Source organism: Musca autumnalis, unplaced genomic scaffold, assembly GCF_047663935.1.
Source record: "Musca autumnalis isolate F117 unplaced genomic scaffold, ASM4766393v1 scaffold_2, whole genome shotgun sequence".
Classification (NCBI taxonomy): Eukaryota; Metazoa; Arthropoda; class Insecta; order Diptera; family Muscidae; genus Musca; species Musca autumnalis.
In genome coordinates, this window is record NW_027411755.1 from 830,479 (window position 1) to 857,130 (window position 26,652).

Sequence of the window (26,652 nt, forward strand, 5' to 3'; positions counted from 1 at the left end):
CTTATAATAACCTTTCCACATAGTGGTGTAGGGTATAAAAAGGGTGAGAACAGTGTCTGACGAAAACCATTCTTTAATGATGTGACAAAAGAAATTATGTTTTGAAATTATAGGATTATAAACTCGAGATTTGGATGCCACCGTGGTCAAATAGTATGCTCACCCGCTTGCATTCTGCATGCCTGGGTTCGATTTCCAGGGCAGGCAACATACAACTTTCAACCTCTCAGTGTAATGTTGGTGTCATTTCCCGCGTAATTCAGCCATGTGAAACTTCTCTGCAAGTGTTGTCTTAAGACACACTGTTCGGACTCGCAATAAACAGTATGCGACCTATTGCTATTGAGCTAATGTGAGTCGGGTGCACTCACTGATATGAGAGAAGTCTCCCTTGTTCATTCTGCGATGTTTGTGGAACAATTATATATTATATAGACTCACGATTCTGAGTAAGTTCATACATATTTTGTGTATGTACTCTGCATAGCTTTACACTAAGATATTTTAAGATTATACTAAAACATTGACCAATAACAACAATATTATAAGCGGAGATTTCGAAAAGTCTATTAACATCTAATTCAGTTAGAAAACGTTGCTAAAACCTTCAAATATGAGAACTCCGAAGCATTTGAAAGTACAGATTTCACAATGGAGGTTATCATGAATGAAATTTCCCCGTGAGTTTTGTCTTTCCGCCGTTGCAACTTAAGGGAGAAAGTGAAAAAATTCACGGGGAATTTCCGTTCATGATAACCCTTAATATATTTTTTTGAAAATTTTTTCGACTTAAAATACATATCTGAGCGTCAGAAAGATTGCTGCAATTAGTGACTATAAAAATACTCATTGAGTTGTGTGTTTACAAAGCCACACAAAAATCTATACACCCAGTCATGGAGAACATGACCTATACTAGGGCCGAACTTGAAACACCATATATATATATATATGTACGTATATACGTATGTATGTGTGGATATTATATTATTTGATTGCTACTACAACATACAACAATAGAATTTCCTTCGGCTGGTCGGCAGCTGGTTCGCCATTAACATTTGAAATGATTGCTATTTTGCCAAGAAATTCATCCAAGTGTGAGAAGAAAACATGTGTGCAACTGAACGAAACAAAAGCAAAAAAAAAAAAGTTAGAAAAAATTACACACACACACATATATACACATTCACATATGTGTGTATATGGTGGGAAGGGTTAAATAATGACGGTGATATGAAGGTTTTTATATTTATTTTACTTTTCACAGATGCTTTTTATTCTGAATGGGAAGTGGCGTGAACGTCGCTCTGTGTTTTAATTTTACATTTTCTAAACGATTCGGCACAACCTTGACCCTGTACGGGGACCTAATAATTGTGACACTGTCCCCACAATGTCCCTTGTGTTGCGTGCTGCAGCTTTCAGATTTCACAAAAAGAGCTTAAAGTGGACTTGATTGTGGTGGTTAACATTATCGTTGGTATTTATGAAACACGGCGTTGTTTAGATTCGAATGCGAAAACAAGTCTTCAACATGGAATCTCTTCATTGTTTCTTATTTTTGTTTTGTGAATGGTGGATAACAGCAATAAGAATGAAGATTTATATTTTTAACTGGGATGAAGTGTTATTTATTTTACTCTCTTTACTCAACACACACAAACACAACAGAAAACTTGTTTATGTTGGAGTGTGAATGTGTGTGTCGCATGTGAATGAGTCCGTTCGTATACCTGCACACAAAAACGACGTGTTTCGGGAGAAAAGAATCAGGTTTTCGTGGTTCAGTTGAGACGAGTTTTCAATCATTATTGATGCAGCAGCAGCAGCTATATTTGTTACTGAAACTGGTTCGTTGGTTGGTTCTTTGGTTATGTATTTCGTGGTCGTCGTATGTAATCGGTAGCTAATAATGAATTCTTTATACGTTATCAGTAGTAGGTTAATTTAATTTATTTGTTGCACATTTATCCACATTCAAGGCTATGACACACTGACTGACAACACAACACACTGTACATGAACATGAAGTTTTAGGAGGACCTTAAATGTGTTAGCACAATGATAGGAATCAACTGAAATACATACGGAACTGTGTGTGTTCTTGGGACAAACACAAGAAAACAAATAGGCACACGATGAACAAGGATTAAATCACGTGAAAAAATAAGGCATTGATTTTCTTAAGATAAGCTGTGCTGCTCTATTCAAATTTTTCAATTTTTCTTTTTTAATCTTTTTCTTTGTATTTTACACTTTCAATTTGCACAAGTGGAGGTCGGTCAGTCTTTATTATGGCACGATTTCACAGTTATGTCTCATAGCTTCGGGATTTTTCTTTGAAAAAAATAAAATCGTAATTTTTCTTGATTACTTTTTTTTCTTCCTCCAATCACGGTTATGAATAATAAAGATTTTCAACAACGGTGCGTATGAGTTATATTTAATAAGATAAAACACACACACACATGTTACTCATACGTATTCTGGTCATTGTAATATTCGTTTTCACTGGAGGCAACACTGATAGCACACAATCCGTACAATAATACAAACTATACATTTAATTTACTTAATATTAAAAAAATATATATTCACAGAAATAATTATTCAACGTGGACGTATCGTCGAACAATATTGTGGCACAGCGACAGGCACGAACAACGAAACACGACTGCTCATCTGTGTGAATACGAATATACTTTTTGTCCTTATTTCAGTTTTCCAGCAGAACCGTAAAACCGATTACCTTCGGTGCAAAGAGAAATGAAGAACAAACGTCAAACCTATACACACCCTCACAGTTTGTGAGTACATATGTATATCAATGTGTTTGTGGTTGTGTGCCCCCCAATGGAGAACAAAACACATTCTCGTAATTGCTATAAAACATTGCCAATCTTAGACGTTTAGTACAAGCCAGCAAATTTAGTACATGTTTCAACAACGTGCGGAGTAGCCACTTTAACTTGGGATGGGTTAGTCATGAATGTTTTCAATGCGAATGTTTCCTTTTCCGAGAATTACAACATTAACCCTTAACGAACATATCGTGGTAAGCTCTCTGGGAACCAATTTGAAGATTAAACTAATAGTTGTATGGCCAAAAACTAAATATATATACCGTAGAATCCCTATAATTCATATTTTACGAATTAGTTAAGTTAACATTCTACCTCGGTTAAAATAAAAATGAAGCAGATGCAGACTTTTTTACGAATTATCAGATTCTTTTGTACTTGATGTGATTTAATTGCTCCGGTAAATTATATTAGTGGTGAGACCCTTGGTCCATTATTGCGTATTTTAGGAGTACTGTGTTGTATTAGGCATGACTATTTAATTATAGAAAAGAAGAACAATTCGTAAGAAAATACCTTAATAATAATTAAAAGTTAGAATCTGGAAGGCTGAGCCTCCATATGCACCCAGAAACAACAAAAAACTCGTTAGAGGGTGCATTTAAACTTTTTTTCAAAATAGTCTAGTGGAGAAATTTTAGCATTGTTCGCCAAGACTATAGTTTCGAACCTCGCAACAGATTCTCGTCAGTTTCCTTGTTTTTTGTTTGCGCATATGCGGAATTTTATGCAACCCCTATTTTTGGTCCGTTTCAAATTTTGGAACTGAGCATATTTTTGGCTTCTAATTAAATTGCAATCAAAACATGTGGCATATGCAAAATTCAAATGCAAAGTTTATGCTTTTTACATAGTTTTTTTTTATGCAACAAATATTTCAATAACACTGTGCAACATGAAAATTATTAACCATTATTAAGACCAAAAAAGAGAGGACACGTGTCTCGCCGTTTTTCCCTATCTCAACAACTTTCGCGGTTATAGGCCTCCAACGATTTGAGGCTTTGATGAAGAAAGGGTCATTTAGTCAGGACTATATCTTCCAAACCGTTTGTAAATTTGAGTTTATCTTAGAGGCAAAGTTGTAGCTCTTGTCTTAAAGAACAAAAATTGTGAACACATATAATCCATCAAACTTCATCTGCAAGGTCAAAATCGCCATAGTCAAATTTCTTTTAAAATTTTTTCTCAAGTTTTGCTATACAGCTATAAAACCGATCAAATTTGAGCAAACAGCCAACTACAAAAATATACCTCAGATCTCAATTAACATCTTTCTAGAATATACGAACTCTCTAGAAACGGATCTTAATGGTCAAAATAGCAAAACAATTTCGAGTTTTATGCTCTTTTCTCGGCTTCTGCTCCATAGATACTAAACCGTTCAAAATTCAAGAAAACAATCAACCACAATATTGCAGCAAAGGCATCAATAAACAACTTTCTGGAACATTCGAAATGTCTATGAACGGTTCTTAATGGGAAAAATAGCAAAAATCTTTTAAAAATATCCAATTTTTATACTTTTTTCTTCGACTCTGGTCCAAAGATACGCAACCGCCTAAAAATTAAGGATACAGTCAACCACAAAAATGTACCTAAGATTTCAATAAACAACTTTTTACAACATATGAACATTAGTAAATAAAAGATGGTTCATAAAACATGACTCAAAAAATTACACAGTGTAATAGGTACAAAAATGTTTGTGTATTTTTATACCCTCAGCATTTATGCTAACAAGGGTATATGGTAAATTTAAAATTTCTTTTGCAATTCCATTGGAAGAAATGTTAAAAAATTTTTTGCGAGCACATCCGCCATTTTTAGAACATAGATTAAGAAAAAAGTCGTGGCTTCAAATCTGTTCGCGTTCACAAAATTGGATGCTGCGCACCAAAGTTATGGGGGGTTTTATTCCCTTATAAAGAACAAATATTTAAAAATTCCATTTTTGCTGTAATAAGAAAATGTATATATAAAGCGTTAACAGCATTTAATATCTATCCGTAGATGCCTAAATATTTACTAAATGTATTTCTATTTTCGCGGAAAATCAAGAAATACTGAAAAAATCTTGGAGTAAATTTAATTTATTCTAATTTAGAGTCCAAATAAAACTCGAAAAATAAATTAAAAATACGTACAGATTCTAGACAACGCGTAGAAAAATATGAGACCAAAATTTTAACGATAGGATTTATAACTGCCATATTACAGCAACAACAAACGGCGAAAACTTATTGTTGGAATCTTATTTCAAAAATATATTTTTTGTTTAATACGAAAAAATAAAAAAAAAAACATTTTTGGGAGTTATTCTACTATTTCGCTAAATTTCGATGCAAGGACTGACGGACTTCGCTGAAACTTCTTCAAGGAAAATGCGATGACAAACCCGAAAGTGTATTTGCTTACTTTGATAAACAATAAAAGTTAAAAAACGTATAATTCGCGAATTCGTTAAAATCAGTTAAGGCGCATGCGCTTTTCAGATACAGCGAGTGCATCTCTATCAATATGTAGCGATTTTTCCACTTTTCATTCAACGGCCAAAGTGTGCCGTCAGCTGCATCTTACTGTTCAAAAACCTTTATGTGGGTAAAAATTGCGCGATGTACATAAGATTATAAGGCACATCCGATTTCAGTGACCGCCTATAAAAAATACGTCATTATAACAAATTTTAAACGCGGATGTGCTACCAAATTCTTTTTTATACGAAATACGAATATTACTCCAGAATCTCGGTAATTTATGTCACACGGTTTTTGAAAATAATATAATCGCGTATGAAGGATTCCATTTATGTAAAAATAACCAAAGAAAATCGCGGTTCAATGCGCGGAATCATCAAAATATAATTTTGCAGAATTTCCTACTTTCAAGGTATCTATAACCGCCGTTTTAGTGGATGGATTTGAACGCGGAAGGGTTCATTAGTTCCGGCGCGTAAAAAAACTAAAATCACGCGGGGTTCAAGGGTGCCTGAGTAACAGTTGTAAATTTTGAAGCCAAAAAATAGGTTTTTAAAGAAAATTTACGCACCAAAATTTCGATTTTGGACTCTTATTACTAGGGAGCTGTATGAAGCACACTCATGAGATATACATCAAACGACGTGGAATCACGAGTTCTACAATCCAATAAATAGTTTGGGAGATTATCTGGTTGCGCCCTCCAATTATAAGAAAAATTCAAAAAAAAACCCAGATTTCAAAACTTCAAAATGTCAGCATTGATTTTAGGGGGATGCAGTTTATATATCGAAAAGTCATACATTAGAACCATGTTGCCCAAGGGGTATTCTTCAATTCTTTCTTTGAGCTCAGGTTTGAATTTTCCGTCGTTTGACCAGAAATCAAGAAAGAACACAAAAAAAACTTGTAAACTTCAACACATTTTTACCCATTTTTTAATATTACCACCAACACAGCTTCCACATAAATTATTTGTTATGGTTCATTTTATGCGACCCCGGCTAAAACACTTCAATTAATATAAATATATTCATATTATATAAAATATATTGACAGTTCGCGACTTATTAAATGGTGAACCTCAACTTCAACGATTGTAAAACATTTTTGAATATTACCTTATACACTTTCATATGGGCAAAATGTGCCTCATCAAAATAATGGTTTTAGACCCCGAGTATGTTTGGACGAAATGTGTTTCGGACAATTTGGAGTCGATTGAGCAATGTCCGTCCGTCCGTCTGTCTGCCTGGCTGGCTGGAGCGCACGATAACTCTCGCACGGATAAACAGATTCGGTTCAAATTTTGGCTTTCGTAATATTTTGTTCAAACTTAGTTTAAGTTCGAAGATCGGCTATATCGGTCCACTCCTTCCGGTACCTCCCCCACAAAAGTTCAAAAATGTTCGGAAAATTTGTGCGCACGATAACTCTTGAAGGGAGTAACCGATTTGGTCCGTACTTTGCCCATCGTGAAATGTGTACCAGACTTAGATAAGGTTTTAATATGGACTCAATCGGTCCACTCCTTCGGGTACCTCCCACACAAAATTTATGAAAAGTTCAGTTTAGGGCCAACTCTCGAATCGCTTTGATTTTTGTTTTCGCAACTTGTATTCACTGCCCTCCGTGCGACGGTACAAGTTTCATCAGGGGCAAGTCCAAACTTCCTGAGAAAATTGCCTGAAAGTTGCAAAAACCCCCTATGACACCGTGTGAGGTGGTTGGAGTGCAAGTGAACGGATCTGCCGATTCGGTCCAAAATTTGGTCTTAGTAATATTTTGTCCAAACATAGTTTAAGTTTGAAGATAAGCCATATCGGTCCACTCCTTCAGGTACCTCCCCCACAAAAGTTCAAAAATGTTCGGAAAAATTGTTCGTACGGTAACTCTTGAAGGGAGTGGCCGAATTGGTCTATACTTTACACATCCTAATATATCTACCAGATATAGATCAGGCTCAAATATGGACTACATTTGTCCACTCCATCCGGTACCCCCACACAAAATTTCGGATAAATTCACTTTAAGACCTGATATCGAATCACTTTGATTTTTGTTGAAGCAACTTGCATTCGCTGCCTCAATTACGATGGTAAAAGTTTTTTTTAGGGGCAAGTCCATACTTCTTAAGCAAACAGCGCGAAGAGTGTAAAAAACCCCCTATGGCACCACATGTTGTGGCTGGAGATCCACTTCCATAACGGTCAATGTCGATCCATTCCTTTTAGTATCTCCCCCGCAAATAGGTATTTTGGGGGAAAAAATTGTTTCAATATACACAGGCTGAGGGTATATCTCTGTCGGCAAAGCCGACTGATACGTTTTTACTTGTTTTTAATTCTCTTCAGACAAATCAATAAAATAGAGAAATGTATAACAGCCACAACCTTCAAAAAACCGAAATCGGGAGGTATCGTTCTATGGGGCTATATGAAGGCTTGAACCTAAACCGACAAATTTTAGGTGGAACGTTTTTTACACCCAAGGAAGACTTTATACCAAATTTCAGCCATTCCGGAGGGATATTAAGGCCACAACCTTCAAAATACCGAAAATCGGGAGGTACCGTTCTATGGGGACTATATGAAGACGTGGACCTATACCGACAACATTCAGTGGACAGTTGTATACCCCCAATGAAGACTAAATACCAAATTTCAGCCATTTCAGTGTGATGTTGAGGCCAAAACCTTCAAAATATCGGAAATCGGGAGATACCGTTCTATGGGGGCTATATGAAGATATACAGACAAATTTCAGGTGGAAAGTTGTATACTCCCAACGAAGATTTTATACCAAATTTCAGCTATTTCGGTGGGATATTTAGGCCGCAAATCCTTGTATTTGTTTTTCCTTGCATATGCACGATATGCAAAAATGTCTCGGCCTAATTCGTTTTATTTTGTGATAAAACGAGTTTCTGTCTAATCAGATTTTCTCTACGACCATCCTAACCATATATATTCATTTGCATAGGATTCCGTGTCTATTTATAACTTCTTCAACAATCTCCTTGATAATTTTTCTTTGGCACCCTCGTTGTAAAAACAGAAGTTATGCCCGTTTAAAGTTAAAAATCTAAAACCCTGTTTCTCTACATAAAGTGACTTTATGAAGTAACCCAAAAAACCAAAGGTATTTTCATCTTCTATGAACTCCAACAAATCTGATTTGGCACATCAGAATCCCTACATAATTTTGATACAGGTTCAGTCACCTTTCCCTACCTAAAACAATAATTGAGACAATCCATTTGTTTAAATATATAACTCGAATGTGGAACATTCACAGGTTCACACCAATATACTCCAAAAGACGGATTTTTGCTATGTAAATTTTTCTAAAAACTCTACTTTTTGCTTTAAAGTTTTGCATAAAGTCTAATATAAAAGTGTGTATAATTGTAAAAAGCTTTAAATAAGGATTATTATTTAACGCTATTAAAAACTGCTTGATTTTTTAAAGTTGAAAATCTAAAACCCCGTTTCTCTACATAAACTCACTTTATGAAGTGACCCAAAAAACCAAGGTATTTTCATCTTCTATGAACTCCAACAAATCCGAATTGGTACATCAGAACTAGAGCTGACAAACTGTCGATATTCCCACCATTAGATATTTTCGATACATCATTTCAAAAAATCGATAGATATCGATGTTATCGTTAATTTGTCATCGCAATTAATTTGGAAATAAACATGGCTGAAATGTATATCGTCACCATAAATGCCAAAAGTGGTAACTAACAAAATAATAATTTTACAGGAGAAGCAAAAAACGTTTTAAAATGAAAAACTGTTTCATGTAAAATTAATATTATGAAGGCCAGTATTTGGGATATTATAAATAATATACGGGGTAAATAATGAGACCAAAACAGCGGAAACGCTTGATTTTGGGATACGTCATTACAACAAAATCTGCAATAGTATCCATTTGCCGAAATGCCATTTCTTGAATAGGATCGTTATTTTTTAACGTAGAAGCTTGAAATTTTGCAAGATCATGTATTTTAGTTTTATGTATTAGATTCAAACAACTAATTTTGACATTTTTCGAGCATTTATGGAGACGATATGCTTTTGTTGACATTTTTTACAAGTACTTCGCAGAAATATAAAAGAGAAAAAACAAACGATTTTATTTAATGAAATGACAAAAAAAAACTTACTTTTCCAAAAATTTTGTACGTGTATGCATAAATCGTTAACAGCATTCCATATCTATTCGTAGATGTTTAAATATTTACTAAATTTATTACTATTTTCGCGGAAAATCAAAAAGTAATAAACAAATATTAAAGTAAATCCAAATTATCCTGTCCCAAAGTCCGTACAAAGCCCTAGAAAATAAATTTAAAAATATCTGCGGAATCTAGACAATGCGTAGAAAAATATGAAACCAAATTTATAAAGATTGGGACCATAAATTGCATATTATAGCAACAACAAAAGAGAAAAACTTTTTGTTAGACGATATTGTTGCAAAAATATTTTTTGGTTTGATTTGAAAACTTAGAAAAAAAAATATTTGGGAGTTCTCCAACTATTTCGCTAAAATCCCATACGATAATTAATGTACTCTACTAAAACTTCATCAAGAAATGTGGTTTACCATCGCAAAAGCTTAGTTGCTTACTGTGATAAATTATAAGGATAGGAAATTAAGAGTAATATTGAAATTACAATCATTCAAAAAATATGAAAATTAAAAAGCCTGTAATTCACGAATTAGTTAAAATCAGTTAATGCGCATCCGTTTTGGCACAGCGAATCAATATCTTTCAATATCTCTGCATATTTCGATGTTCCACTCAGCGGCCATTGTGTGCCGTCAGTTGCATGCGCATCCGGTTTCATTAGCGCCCATCAAAAATACGTCAATATACACCTATTTTAAATAGATTATTTAAGAACCGCGGATGTGCCTCCACATTCTATTTTGCGTAAAAAACCCATATTACTCGCGTACTACTGTAATTTATGACACGCGTTTTCGCAAGTATTATAATCGCGTATAAAGGTTTCCATTTGTGTACAAATTTTTAAAGAAAATCGGGGTTTAGTATGCGGATTTGTCAAAATATATTTTTGCTGATTTTCCTATTTTCAAGGTATCTATATCCGCGGTTTTAATGGATGGATTCGATCGCAGAGGGGCTCATTAGATCCGTCGCGTAAAAAAACAACTAAATTCACGCGGGGTTCAAAGGAAATTGAATGACATTTGTAAATATTACACGCAAAAAATAGGTTTTTTAAGAAAATATACGCATCAAATTTTGGCTTTTAGACTCCAATTATTAGGATACTGTAAGGAGCACACTCATGAGGTATACATTAAACAACGTAAAATCACGAGTTCTATAATCCTATTAAGAGTTTGGTATATTATCTGGTTGCGCGTCCGGATTATTAAAAAAATTCAAAAAAACCGCGAAATTCCGGCTTCAAAATGTCAGCATAAATTTTAGGTGGATGCAGTGGATATATCGAAAAATCATACACTAGTATCATGATGCCCATTTAGTATTCTGTCATTCTCTCTTTGGGCATAGTCTATAAAATGTAAGGTTAAGCCAGAAATCGAAAAGGAACATAACAAAACTTGTTGGCTTCAACCCATTTTTACCCATTTTTCTACATTGATGCCAACACAGATTCCACGAAATTTTAATGGTCGACATTATGGGATCCCTCCTAAAATACTTAATTTTAAAGAATTTCAGTCATACTATATTGAATATGTTATACCTTCATTTCCTTTATGCTTATAATTTAGTTATAAGTATATATGAACTAAATAAATATAAAAAATAATAATTACTTAGAGAAAATAAATAACAAAGTTCAAATTAAAAGCCAAATCGCAGAACCGGTTCTAAATGATTGCATTAGAATACTGTATACATTTTTTAATCAACTATTTTAATTCATGATACAATAAGAAGGTAGCAGCAACTGCCGTTTTTGGTAACATAAGATGTCAAAATTTGACATAAATTCAATGCAATTGACACATTATGTTACCCTCAGCTGGCCTGATAATGCTACCTTCATATTGTATCATGTTTAAAGTTTTCTGATTGAGAATTTTGACAATCAGCTGAAAATCACCAAATAAAAGCTGCTCAATAAAACAGTTGTATTTTTCAGTAGTTTATGAATGGTCGGTTCCTTTACTTTGAAAAGTGATAAAAGTAGCAAAAGTTGAGAACTGCTCTCATATCAATTGTATGCTTACATCAAGTAAAGGAACACTTTCCGAGTAAAAAGTGGTAAAACTTGAAGATTCTTGCGCGTAAATGAACAGAACTGAAAATTTATGTGCCAAGAACAGGGTAGCATAGCAACAGCCCTAAAACCAAATTATGAACCAATATAAATGCGACCTAACAAACAGTTACCATTAACTTCGTTGTCCCACTTACTGCATACTCGTACAGCAAAATACACAACACAACATTGATTTAAAAACTGAACACTTTAAAATTGCACACACTTTCTTAACATTTCTTTTAATAGACTCATGTTTCCATATCAATAAATTTCAGAACTGTAAAATGTTGCATATTTGTAAAAAAAACTCACTTCGTCCTCCATATGAATTTGTTTTTGAAGATGGGGATTATTTTTTTCATAATAATAATCAGCAATTGATGGAACAAGTAAAACTCCGACTTTATTTTTTACAACATGCTGATGCGCCGAAAAATGATGGCGCGGACGCGTTGGTAACATCATTCGGTGAGCTATCAGGGCCATTTTGGGTCAAAATAGTCAAAAAGAATATTTTCATAGAAAACGCAGAGATTTTTTCTAACGTATAATATACAAACTATTATAACTTCACCGTTCTAGTGTTGTGGCGGAACTAATTTTCAACAAGCGGAAGAAACAAGCAATACACATTACCACACTGTCAATAACAATGCGTGTTTTGTACCTTATGTCTCATTATTCTGTTATATCGTTAAATATTTGTTAATATTAATAGGTACTATAAGACAACGTCATTCTATCAACAATGAGATAGACACATGTGCCTGGCCAGGCTGACTAGAAATTGTGACGTATCCTTTGAGAGCTAACAATTAATATTCAAGCATTTCTATGAATCCACCTATGAAATGTGTTCAAATCGTTTTAGAAATGTAATTGATTTTTATCACCTCTATTTCAAAGTGTTACCAGTGAATGGATACGTTTTTAATAAATTATATTGAAAGGGAGGGCCTGATTCTCGATATTAAAAAGTAGACAGTCTTATTTTGTGGTGAAATGGAAGCATTAAAATGTAACAATTAGAACTGAATCATTTTTTGGGGATGTTCATGTCGCTAAACACCTACTTAACATAATTAATACTGTCGTTTTACATACAAAATTTGTATTTAGCCATTAAAAGGATAACTTTTAGAACACCAAAAGTTTCTTCAAATCTATGCATATTAAACATGCATCTATTTTGTTTCGAAACTTTACAAAACTTTGCAACATTGATTTTAATAAAACATACTACAATACATACCTGATTTAATATATAAATTTATCTCTTGTCCTTCCTGAAAATATAAAAATGGTTTTATTAATAAATTTGTAATAATATTTGTCCCTCCCACTTTGCACTACAAGTTCGGTTTTGAAGATTTGTTTTAAAAAAGACTACACAAATTTGTATCCCAATCTTAAAGAACACATCTTTTAGCTATTTTTATTAAATATTAAAAATATTAAACTGTTTGCTTAAAGGTTCTATTTTAACGAAAAGACGATATTTTGGTCTATAAAATGGTTATTTTTTCCAAAACTTCAAACGAATAAAGACTGTCCTTTCATGAATAAATATTCCATGAGCAGAATCATGCAATGCGCAGAGGATTTTTATCTCATAATGCCCTGACTTGAACCAAACGCCTTTTTTCTATTACTTTTACAAATTTTCTTTAAAAACTTCCACCAGTAGTGCGATTCTCTAACTCATTTTTTGAGTTACCGGCAAAAATCGGTAACATTAAAACGCAAAATTTTGAACGAAAAGTTCAAATAATGGTTGACAAAACTGTTGATATCGATAGAACTTTACGACCACTTTTTATTGGTCGCTAACTTACCGATTAATATCGTCAATTACCGAAATTATAAGCATTTTAATTTTACCGACATTTGTCGGTAACTCAAAAAATGAGTTAAAGAATCGCACTACAGACCAACAAATATAGTTTTTCGAACGTTTTACACATTTTTTTTATTATTTTGTGTTCCATGAAAACATAATTTGCTTCGATAGATATGGTGTAATTGTAGGCACCCCTGCCTTGCACGCTGTACGCCCGGGTTTGATTCCCAGGCCAGGCAACATCACAATTTCAATGGTGCCAAAAAGCGTAATATTTGCGACATTCTTCTCTAAAGACACACCGAACATAATTGTACCTCTACTTATCACTTTAAAAAAATCTAAAAAATATTAGCTTATTTTGAAGTCAATCATACACGTAACAAAGTTTGAACGGTAGCTGCATTCTCATTTTCAATCGCTTAAAGATAATCTGGAATTCGCGGGGATGAGCAATTCAATCGCGGAAGAGCGCACCTAAAGTTCTTCTGCGAATCCCCAACATAAAGTAACTGTGTCTACGAAGCGAATCCCCAGGAAGAATCGCGGATTAATTCTCTGGAAGATCTTTATAAGATTAAAAAATAAAAAAATAGACTTTTTCTTCGGGTTTTGTTTTTTTTTTTTTCATTTGTTTTCTTTGAGTTTTATTATCTCCTCTTGTTTTATTTTCTGCCTTGTTTTGATTTTTAATTATTCCTTATGTTGTTGGTCGTTAGTTATACTGCTTCCTCATTCACTTTGTTGTCTTTCTAATTAAACTCGGCAAAACCTGAGCATGCGTTTTTTCTCATAATATTGTGTGTGACATTTATATCAAAGTTCTGTCGAAAGTGTATATGAGAATTATATACAACCAAATCAAAAATGTCAGTGACAATCATCTGTTGCTCTTGCAGAAGAGTATTCTGTTATTCTCTAGGGCGATCATTTGAAAAATCTAAGAAAAAATGTAAACAATTGTCCAATGATAGCCGTTGCGAATCACAGAACATTAATCTGAGCGCACAATCTTCCACAATTTTGAGAAATGTATGCAGGGTGTCGTGCATGCCCCATTTTCTTTTAATTTCATGTCAAAATTTCGATGAAATGACTCTAATGTGGACCGGGACTAAGAAATACTGTCTAATACATTAGACAGTATTTCTTAGACCCCCCGTTTACACATGCAAGTGACAGATTTAAAATTACCAACACACTCAACACATATTCACTGCCATACCAACTATACCAACAGTAATCAATGTAAGTGCTTTATAAGTAAGTCCCAATTTACATTAGGCGAGTTTACTTGCGGCAATTGTCAGTTTGTAGGTGAGAGAGGGTGCTGAGAGGCAAAGGGTTACAAAATGACAGTTGCCGCAAGTAAACTCGCCCAATGTAAATTGGGACTAACTTCAATTTTTTCCGAACGTTTACACATGCAAGTGTCAAGTTCGAAAAAATTGAAGTTTCGACTATAATATGTATATACACAACTGTCCGCAGTTTACTTGCAAGTGTAATCATCGGGTAAGGAAATCATATTCTCTCCTAACGCCTATACTTAATATTCAACGCGACGTACTAAAATAATTCACCATTCTGGCGCGTCCGTATTACCCAAATACGTTATGACCGAAATCCCGTTTAAAACCCAAAACCGCGATAAAAAAACGAAAAACAGAGGAAGATTGTTTTTTTCAAAAATCACATTACGGATTCTTTTTAGAGCCCTTTTGGTGATCAAAAACTGATTAAGTCGCTTGTATGATCAGAAAGGGACTCTCTGTAATTATTAACCCACTTAAAGCCACTGGTCGTTTAAACGCCAGCAAAAAATGTGCACAAAAATGCAGGTAAAAAAACAGATATTTGTTTTATTGTGGGTTTTTTGTATTTTCTAATTGTTTGCTCATATGTCTGTCCTTCCCCGTTCACAAATTGACATTTGACCTGCGTAGTTCTTCGCGGTTCGGTTACAAAAGTGAAGTGAAGTGATTTTTTGATTTTCTTACAACGGTAAAAAACACATAAGTAGGTAAGTTACACTTATACAACGGAGAGATCAGTTAGAAAAGATGTGGAAGTATTATTCTAAAAACATAAATTGTGAATGCAAATCAAGAATTATTCTGTATTACAACGCAAAGTTACCTGTCCGTTTAAAATATTTTATTAAATGAAGGAGATAGAGAATATCTTTAAAAATATAAAACACTTGGCTTTATGCGTACGACTAAAAATAAAGTTTACTTTATATATATGTATTTGGAAAAAACACTAATTTCCCATACCAATTTACGGTAGTGGATTTTGCCACTGTCCGTTTTAACGGACACCCGATTCCGGAAAAACTATACGTTTTAAGAAAAAAAGTCATTTTTTAAAAAAATGCTTAAAATGAAAACAAAACTGAATTCAATAAAAAAATTTAAATTTTCCAAAACAAATTTCTGGCGCTAAAATACAACAAGAAATGTGTAAAGGAACAGAGCATATGACTTTTAATGCGCATGTGGAGTTTTCGTGAATGAAACCTACCAAACAAAGTAGTCGGTTCCCGATGAATTACAGTAATCACGCAATCAGTATTTTAACAATTTCCACTGTCTTTCTATTCTTATTCTAAACATTCCCACTATCCTCTTCTCATTCGTGTTTCACAGTGAAACGTCCACTGTCAAAAATCTTTAAAAATTAGTGGAAAAACGTAACGTCATAACGTAACTGACTACAAATCTACACTAGAAGGAAGGAAAGAAAGAAATACATAAAAAGTGTCTACATTCATTAAATGGAAAATGCTGGAAAAAGAAAACTCAAAAGATAAATTAAATGTTTCATCGGCAAATGATCAAAAGGAAGGAAACAGACAACAGCTAAGTCCTCTGGTCTATTGGGCTCAGACTGCATATCAAATCAGCCTGAAAGTTGACGTAAAAGATGCAGAGGTATAGTAGTAGCATTTTTCACTCTCAAGTGGACAAAAGTTAGTTTATTCATTTTGTATGGTAATAAATAGTTCGCCGATGTGGATTTTACACCTACCAAAATTAATTTCAAGTCCAAAGGCATCGGAGCTCGTGGTCTAAATGAATATGCTTTCGAAATTAACCTTTACGGGTTCATCGACGATGAGGTGGGTAGTCTATGGAATGAAATAAAAAAGGAACTGTGTAATGACAGCACTTTTACATTCGCCACAGGAATCTCACTACCGGGTGTTTGATAATAAAATCGAATTCAACATTGTGAAAAGCAAAAAAGAATGGTGGCCACGTCTTTTCGCCACTCCCCAGAAGCCACACTGGTTAAAAATTGATTTCGATCGATGGCAAACTGAAGACGACGATTTGGGAGAAGAAAAGCCACGAAATGTTCAGGTGAGTACTGTATGTATGTGTGACTAAGTGCATAAATCGATTGAATCTACTTATAATTTTAGGAAGATTACGCGCAGGAATATGAACGTTTGCAGAAAGAAGAAATTGGCTATATAAAAGGTAATTACGTTTCATTTGAATGGCAAGCAAAGTATTAATCAATAATTCACATTAATAGAAAGTTCAAAAAAGGTGTATCTGGTAATATATAACTTGGCGCAATTTGTCGGATTTCTCTATGTTCTAAGTGTTTTAGCTGTTAGATATTATCGAGATGGGCCTTCTATGATACCAACATCTTACGCCTTAGTCGGCAACGCAATGAAATTCATTCAACTCTTACAATATTTGGAAGTGTTGCATCCAATTTTTGGCTATACGAAAGGATCCCCATGGATACCATTTATGCAAGTAACAGGAAGAAATTTTGTTCTCTTTGTTATGATCGAATTTGAGGAACGAATGCAGTCGAAACCTGCCGTTTTTTATGTATTTGTAATATGGTCCTTGATTGAAGTATTCCGGTAAGTTTGTGAGAATGCCCATAAATATTAAAATTTATTTTCAATTTATCTTTTTTACATTAGATATCCCTACTATATTAGTCAAATATTGAAGATGCAGTACGGTTTGCTGACATGGATCCGCTATACAATATGGATACCTTTATATCCACTTGGCATACTTTGCGAGGGTATAATCATTTTACGAAATATTCCGTATTTTGAGGAAACAAAACGTTTCAGCCTTGAAATGCCAAACAAGTGGAACATGAGTTTTGATATGCCAACATTCTTGAAAATATACATTATTTTGCTAATCCTGCCTGGATCATTCATGCTTATGTCACATATGGCAAAAACAAGGGCTAAGAAACTGAATAAACGACAACGTGCACGAAAGCTTAGTGACTAAAATGCGATCTCCTAACACATACCAAATCATTTATCTTATGCATACATAATATACATATATGTATGTATTTTTTTCGTTGTAGTGTTCTATAATAATAAATTTTAATTATTTTTTTGGAAATACAACTGTCTAGCAAATTTTATTTATGATAATTTCATTTCATCTTTGTATGTATGTTTTTCCTGCGATGTATGGCGTTAAAAGCTGGGTAGAAATATTTTGTATAACTGCAAATATTTCTTTACTATCAATGAACGAATAAAAAACAACCGTATCTGTATGCTCGATCCACTTCAATTTCATAAAAATAAATTGGGAAAAAAGTTAACATACAACATTAACTCCTATTTTTTCCAGAAACACTTCAAATTTTTATTATTTTTATTTAATTTGTTGCTCTTGCGCCAGACATTGAAAATAGCCATAAAAAATTCTATTTTATTCACACATTACAATGCCAGCAAGTGGCCGACTTCCGTATTAGGTCTGTACGATAACCCAAAAGATTGCACAAATTTGTAAAAAGTTTTACAAAATGATGTTCGATAACAAACTTGTAAAGTAAAACAGATCGAATTTGGAAACTTTTGTTATTGAGAACTTACAAGTTTTTGCAGGCAAAAATTTGCAAGAATTGCAAATTTGATCAGCTGATTTAAATTCGAATGTTTTGTGGCGGACTTTGCAATTCTTGGCAAAAACATAAACAATATTTGGTTAATAAAATAATTACAAGATAAAAAGAGAAGAGATAACGACTTATTTTGTAGTTTGTGATGATTGTTTTATTACTATTGTATCAAATCCCAGCAAAAAGCGGCGCATCCATGGAGTAGGAGGAACACTATGTGGACGACCAGCCGTTAATTTATGATATGGAAAGAGAATTATTTTTGTAGCAATGGATAATCAAACAATTTTCGATTGTTAAATTAAATCTTATCCGCCAAATCAGCTGACTTCTTGCAAATTGTTGTTCGATAACATTCTGCAAATTTTTAGCTGCGAGAGAGTAAAATTAGTGGAGAGAAGTTACTGAGAACTTGCTGAGTACTTTCAAGTACTTTTTACTTGCGAAGTTATCGTACAAACCTATTGTCAGTTGCATTGTATTCGTGCATGAAACTACTGCAATTTCATAAAATTGGAACTCGATTTAAGAACCCCTAGTTTCATGCACGAATACAAAGCAACTGACAATACGGAAGTCAGCCAGTCTTTCAGACCAAAATTCAGTATTACATAAAATACAAAATTCAGCATATGTACATTAGGGATATAACTTTTTGCACTTTTTTGCAAATATCAAAAATACCACCACATAGCCGTGTAGAGCATGGAAAACTATTATGAAATACGGCGTCAATTTTTCTCTATCGCGAAAAAAGTTTCCGCACCAAATGCATTGAAGTTCAGTAATGCATTTTTTAATTTTAGCTGTTATGACAACATATTTGCTTTAAACTAATTTTTTTATTTTTTTGTAATCTAATTTAAAATCATTACCAAAGCGTTCTGGACCAATCTGTTCTCAAATCGCGCCATTTCGGAGCATTTTAGGAGTTTTTGACACTATTGCAATTTTTGTTTTTTCTTTATAAACTCGTGAATTTTATGTTTATATTTATTGTACCTATTGGACAAGAGAATATGGTGTCATTTGCAACAAATTCGCGAAAGTTACAGACAGTTTTTAATGACTTTGCTTGTGAGAAATTTATTTTTGTCTATGAATATTTATTCAAACAAAGCAAATTTAAAATTATAATTAGAAAAAATATCAAAATGGTTTTAGTAATTACAGTCGGCGCGGAAACTTTTTTCACCGAATCGATCTTAGAAACGCGTTTTCATTATTAGAACAAAATTCCCCACGTGGTACTGGTGTTGTATTTTCGTAAAAAACATATACGATTCTCACAGGCAAAGTTAACAAAAACAGCCTGTAACTTTCGCGACTTCGTTGCAAATGACCCCATATTCTTTTGTCCGGTTGGTACAAAAAATATAAACATAAAATTCACGAGTTTATAAAGAAAGAGCAAAAATTTGCAATAGTATCAAAATTTCCTAATATGCTCCAAATTGCGCGATTTGAGAACAAATTGGTCCAGAACGCTTTGATAATGATTTTAAATTAGACTACAAAAAAATAAAAATTTTAATTAAAAGCAAATATGTTGTCATAACAGCTAAAATTACAAAATGCATTACTGAACTTCAATGCATTTGGTGCGGAAACTTTTTTCGCGATAGAGAAAAATTGACGCCGTATTTCATAATAGTTTTCCATGCTCTACACGGCTATGTGGTGGTATTTTTTTGGTTATAGCCCTAATGTACATGACCAAATATACAGGCATGTCAATGATTTCGATCGGAATGGTTTCAATTCCGTAATTTCATTTCGATCATTTTTGTTTTATTTAGCTTCTTCAGATTTCGATCGATTTGGTGAATTCCGAAAATCTCAATATTTAGTATAAATATGGCAACATTAGAGGAATCAAAAGAAACAGAACAAAAACATATGATTAGAAACACTGTTGGTCTGTTCCTTTACTTTTAAAAATGGTAACGGTGGCAAAAAGTGGTGAACTGCTCTCATATAAATTGTATCCTTTTAAAAGTAATGGGTACTTTACACGATATGTTTTTTACATATGAGCTGTCACTTCGCATATATATTTTGTATGGGAGAAGTGACAACTCATATGTAAAAAACATATCGTGTAAAGTACCCATAAGGGAACACTTTTCGGGTAAAAAGTGGTAAAAACTGGTAACCTCAGGCACGTAAAGGAACACGACTGTAGGAGTGGGAATTGTGAAAAGAAAGTTAATTTTTTATTGGATTTTCAATTTTTCTATTGTTTCTGTAATTGAGGCGCAAAAAATCAAGATAACATTGAAAAATACCTTGTTTGAGTTCTTTCATCATTTGTTTGCTTTTTTATCATCGCTTTAATTTATCATTCGTAATGCCAGATTGTTTAGTTTTTACAAATTTGCAACGAAAAAATTATGTGGCAATACTTTGTTAATAATTGGATTCGTTAATTTAAATAAAATGAAAAAAATATGAAATTAAAAGTGATTTTGTTAATAAAACAATATTTTTATTACTTTTAAGTGTTTTTAGAGTGTTTTAAAGTAGGGCTGCTCATACAACTACAAACATATTTTGTTATTGTGTTGGTTTTGAAACACAAACATTTTGATAGTTTCCCAACATACCGCTTAGTCTGATTTTATAAAATTTACGAAAAATTACGAAAATTCCACTTTCGATCGGAATTGGTTTCTGTGACATGCCTTTATTTCTCAAAGAAAAATTATTATGATTATAATTATTATAGAAAAATAAAATAAAAGTATCCAAAAAAATATGTATATTGGAGGTGAAGCACCTCCCATTCTCCCTTCTTATGCCAAGTCCAAAATCCACTGGATTTCACGAAATCCTGAAATACATCCGTTCCAGTACTTTTTCAATGGTAAAATGTGCAAAAGAGAGAACCGTCAAAAATAAGTTCAACGCAAACATTTTTACAAAATGTACGGGAACGGAAGAATGGCAGAAACGTCAAAAAAAACTGGAACAAATGTCAAAGTCGGCGTGTCAGCCATAAGCCGGCAAACTGTTGCAAATTTTTACTCGCTCAAATTTGTCGTGTAAAAAGTTTCTAAAGAGAGAGCATTTCAGCGCCATTTTTGTTCAAAGAGAAGGGAACATTTTGCAACTTTTTGGTGTACGGGAACGCATTTCGGGTAAAAATGTTGAAAATGTTTTAAATGTGTAAAAACTTTTTAGTTCTGGAACGAAGCTTTATTTTTGTTGATTTCAATCATATCCAATAATCAAGGTAGATGCATATGCGCAGCTGATCGTACATGAATTGAAAATTATCTATATATCGTATTAATTGTGTATAATACTAACAAATGAAAAAAAATATTTTATCGTTGAGACACCATAACAATAAATTTTGTTAAATAAAAGTTGTGTTCATAACCTGCAAAATATTACTACTTGCAGTAGTTTTCCCGTTTAGTGCTAGAAAGGCGTTCCCGTACTCCGAAATCTAGTAAGACTTGCACTTCTCTTTGAACAAAAATAGCTGTTATTTTCTGCTATAGATATTTGTCCTAGCAGAAAATAGCAGCATGTTTTTTGGCTTCTAAATACGACGGCTGATACGTTGATTTTGGCATTTCTGCAGGAGTTTTTGCAATTTCCGTCATTTTTCCGTTCCAGTATTTTTTTAAGAAATTTGTATGGGAAAGCAATTTTTGACAATTCGCTCTTTTTTCTAACATTACCATTAAAACAGTTAGGGAACAGAATGAAAAATAGCATTGTAAAAAAGTAATTTAATATTTTTTCACATTGTTTACAAATTTTGATACTAAATTTTGTTGTTGCAGCAATTGACCATCTACCTTGTTTATTGTGATACGTGAAAAAGCTACTTTTGGTACTTTTTTAGGCAAAACAGGTGGCCTGTTCCCGTACTTTATAAAGTGGTAAAAGTCGTAAAAGTTGTAAAAGTCGTAAACGATTTTCATATAAATTTTGTGTACGGGAACGCAAAATGTGTAAAAGTGGTAAAAATTGTAAAAACTTTTTAGTTCTGGAACAGAGCTAGGGTTGTATATAATGAGTAAAACATAATTTTTGCAATTTGTTTAACCATTTATTTTCACTTTTTTTGTCATCGTTTGAGTATTTTTGTTTTTCTACAACACACACAAACAAAGACATCATAAAACTATATAACTATAATGCTCATAGATGAGAAATATCAAGAAACAAAACAAATCGCCGGAGGGATTTTTAAATAAATCGCGATTTAAGTTCACATTTTTAGGGGTTCTTTAGGTTTTCACGATTTTGCTTGCAAACCGCGAGTCCTATGTAAATGGGCCTGAAGGAAATGTTGTAGCTGTGAAAATTCTCCACAATATTGACATTTATGATATCTTCGTAGGTTTTACCGTTTTTGAGATATAGAAGTTCAAATTGAGACAATGCATAAATATCAATATTGTGGAGAATTTTCTCAGCTACAACAGCTTCTTCAGGCCCTTTTTACATAGGACTCGCGGTTTCCAAGCAAAATCGAGAGAACTTAAAGAATCTCTAAAAATGTGAACATAAATCGCGATTTATTTCAAAATCCCTCCGGCGAGCATTGTAGTTTCAGAATCTGCAAAAACTTCCCAGGTGTAAGCACCTTCCATTTAAAATTAGTTAAGGCGCACCGTGCCAAGCATTACTGACAAGTTCAATAATTTGCAAGACATAAGGTCTGTACGATAACCCAAAAGTTTGCACAAATTTGTAAAAACTTTTGCAAAATGCTGTTCGATAACAAACTTGTAAAGTAAAAGAGAGAGAGAATTTGGAGAGAATTGTGAGAGAATTTTGGAGAGTTTTGGAGACTTTTATTACTGAGAACTTACAAGTTTTTGCAAGCAAAATTTTCCTTGTAACAATTTGCAAGTTTGATCAGCTTATTTAAATTCGAAAGTTTTGTAGCGGACTTTGCAATTTTTGGCAAAAACATACCCAAGCATTTGGTTATTAAAATAATTACAAGATAAAAAAGAGATGAGATGACTAAATAAATTTTGGAAAACGACTTAAACTTAAACGACTTAAAATAACTTATTTTGTAGTTTGTGATGATTGTTTTATTACTATTGTATCAAATCCCAGCAAAAAGCGGAGCATCCATGGAGTAGGAGGAACACTATGTGGACGGCCAGCCGTTAATTTATGATATGGAAAGAGAATTATTTTTGTAGCAATGGATACTCAAACAATTTTCGTAAACAATGTTCTATTGTTAAATTAAATCATATCCGCCAACGTTCTTGTTTGTCAAATCAGCTGACTAAAATATCTCGCATTAACATCCAAATTCCCAGTATTAATGAAATCAAATTAGCTATTCGTAAGAGCAAATCTGGCAAAGCGGCAGGAGCAGATGGTATCATACCTGAAATGTTTAAAGCAACCCCACACAGAAGCGCATTTGGAAGAATGTTTTTTTTTTTTTTTGAAAAATCACATTCCGGAGTTTTTTTAGAGTTCATTGATTACCAAAAATTGATTAACTCACTTTTACGATCAGAACGTAAAAATCATGATCATCTGAATATTAAAAAATGCTTAATCAAAAACAGATCATGCAGTTGTTTCAAAAGGTAATTAGAATTATGTGTCTTCTGATCTGATTTTGAGCAGATAGGTGATTAAACACTGGTTGTTTTGTTTGGTGTTATATAATTCTCATATACACTTTCTACAAAACTTTGATATATATAATCGAGTATATTAAGAGTATTGACACAACACATGTCCAGGTTTTGTCAAGCGAAGTGAAGAAAGTGTATGAAGAACCGGTATCCTAACCACCGCAAAGGGATAATTAAGAAGTATGAAAGGCGTTAAGTTCGCCCGGGCCGAACTTTTTATACCATCCACCACCACTGTATTGGAGTAAATATAAACAACTAGTAACTACTAAGCTCTTTCTCTACGTTAAGTATAATTGTTTGGAGGAGAGAGGAGTGGGAGTTGTTTACCCAATGAGATCCCAATATACCAAGTTACATCCACTTAAGAAAGAATTTTTTTTTTATATTTATTCATAATTTCAAAGCCCGAGGGCCACATTTAAGAAATTAAGATACAACTACATATGTAAGGAATACAATATCATAAAAAAATTAAAAAAGTAAAATAACAGAATATTTAATACAATTTGAGAAGACTTGATAGAGAGGATAAGCCATTAAAACACAAAACGAGCAGGCATTGGGATAACTATACACAACTATATTTCACTAATAATATTACAATTAGCGAAAATAGCAGTAATATAGATCACAATACAAAAAAAAACAACTAAGAACTACTCGAAAATTTAGCAACATTTACGAAATCCACTCGATTTGAACTGTCAATTCCATTGATTAAACGTCAAACGAAATCCAATGGAGTTTTCATTTGACGTATACGCAAAGGAATTAATAGTTGAAATCGAGTCGATTTCGTAAATGTAAACCAAGCATAACTCAAATTATTCCGAATGGATATCAACATTCAATTTTTAAATTCGTTACAAACTTAAAAAGTTCCTATTATTTTATGGACAAGAAGTATGTTTGCCTAATAATTAAAAAAAATCTTACATCAGTTCGCACATTTTGAAGAAAATGTACACATTGGTACAACACCACACAACGTTTGACCCTATTCACTTAAAAAATTAAATAAATGAAGACGTGGACCTATACCAATAAATTTCAGCCATTTTGGTGGGATATTGAGGCTAAATCCTTCAAAATACCCAAAATCGGGAGGTACCGTTCTATGTGGGCTATATTAAGACGTTGACCTATAGCGACAAATTAACGTGGAAAGTTTTATACCACAAACGAAGACAAAATACAAATACCAGCCATTTTAGCGGTATATTGAGGCTAAAACTTTGAAAATGCCGAAAATCGCGATGTGGCTTCTGCGGTGAGATAATGAGGCTGAAACCTTCTAAATACCGAAAATCAGGATGTACCATTCTATGGGGGTATATCAAAACGTAGACCGATACCGACAGATTTCCGTGGGAAAGGCCGATACCGACAAATTTCTGGGATAAAGTTTTGTGGTCCCACGTAAGCCTATATACCAAATTTCAGCCATTTCGGTGTGTTAATGTGGCTAAAAATATCAAAATCTTGGTGCAACGAAAATCTTGGTGCAACGTTCTAAGTGGGAAAATCAAAACGTGAACCGATACCGACAAATTTCTGGGGGAAAGTTTTGTTGCTCCGAAAAAAGAAACTAAATACCAAATTTCAGCCATTTCGGTGTGATAATGAGGCTAAATACCTCAAAATACAGAAAGTATGGATGTTCCGTTCTATGGGAGGTATATCAAAACGTGGACCGATACCGACAAATTTGCGAGAGAAAGTTTTGTAGCCCAAAGAAGGACTAAATACCAAGTTTCAGCCATTTCAAAATACCGAAAATCGGGGGATACCATCCTTTGGGGGCTATATCAAAACTTGGACCTATATAAAGATTTTTTGGTAGAAATGTTTCTTAGCCTCTGGAAACACAAAATACCAAATTACAATCGATTCGGTGGTCAAATGAGACTAATAAATTCAAGATATCCAAAATGACGCATACTATAAATGGGGGGTTATACCAAAACGTGGACCTATATAAAAAAAATTTTGGTAGAAATGTTTTTAGCCTTTGGAGACACAAAATACCGAATTACAACAAATGCGGTGTTCAAATGGGACAAGTATCTTAAAAATTCCTTAAAACGAAGATGCGCCACTTTGTATGGGGGCTATACGAAAACGTGGACCTACATAGCCCGTTTTCAATACTCCTACGTATATACAATAGATTTTACCAAAATTTCATTAACCTACTTCAATCCGTTCGGGCATACATATACATATATTCGTTGATAAAGAATATATGAATATAGTTTTTGGGGTCTACACCATCTTATGGTTTGGTTAAAACACGACTATACGAGGACTTTATATACTATTAGAAAACAGTCGAAGATGACTGTTCCCAGCAAAAATTCGGATCCATTAGTCATTACGTCCATTACAAAGTAATGTAAACAAGCTTCTTTTCCCATTGCAAGTAATCTGAAAAGTAATGGGATACTTCTGAAAAAAATTACAAGGCAAACCTCCTTACTTTGCTCCTCACTAAGTAATGAGGACGATGGCACAGTGAATGTGTGTCCGACTATAAATCCTAGGGTTGTGTGTTCACTGTCGGCACGCGAGTTTTTTTTTAATTAAAAAATAACAGTTCGTGTTGCACATGTGCACTGCACATTTAAGTTCTTAAGC

The 26,652-nt window shown here is 33.4% G+C and overlaps 2 protein-coding genes across 4 annotated transcripts in view; one reads left to right on the forward strand and one right to left on the reverse strand.

Moving 5' to 3' along the window:
• Nucleotides 1-26,652, reverse strand: part of LOC141393484 (uncharacterized) — an 82,569-nt gene that overhangs the window by 52,009 nt on the left and 3,908 nt on the right. For 2 of the 3 annotated variants that reach the window (XM_073966495.1, XM_073966496.1), the window contains exon 2: nucleotides 12,878-12,911. The gene's annotated coding sequence lies outside the window, so the exon portion shown is untranslated. Of the gene's footprint in view, nucleotides 1-1,736; nucleotides 2,341-2,484; nucleotides 2,680-12,877; nucleotides 12,912-26,652 lie in introns of those variants that run through there. The other variant, XM_073966494.1, reaches the window with a different exon arrangement.
• Nucleotides 16,000-17,873, forward strand: Hacd2 (3-hydroxyacyl-CoA dehydratase 2). The gene is made up of 6 exons (XM_073965064.1): nucleotides 16,000-16,401; nucleotides 16,473-16,589; nucleotides 16,657-16,833; nucleotides 16,896-16,953; nucleotides 17,012-17,357; nucleotides 17,421-17,873. Exons 1-6 carry the CDS (start codon nucleotides 16,252-16,254, stop codon nucleotides 17,746-17,748), a joined length of 1,176 nt encoding a protein of 391 aa, XP_073821165.1. The 5' UTR covers nucleotides 16,000-16,251; the 3' UTR covers nucleotides 17,749-17,873.

Bases quoted from the DNA above. Each gene is read 5' to 3' on its own strand.
- Hacd2 (XM_073965064.1), top strand. From the start codon at position 16,252: ATGCTGGAAAAAGAAAACTCAAAAGATAAATTAAATGTTTCATCGGCA. The intron at 16,834-16,895 runs GTGAGTACTGTA...TTATAATTTTAG, and splicing joins AAAAGCCACGAAATGTTCAG to GAAGATTACGCGCAGGAATA. The intron at 17,358-17,420 runs GTAAGTTTGTGA...TTTTTACATTAG, and splicing joins TCCTTGATTGAAGTATTCCG to ATATCCCTACTATATTAGTC.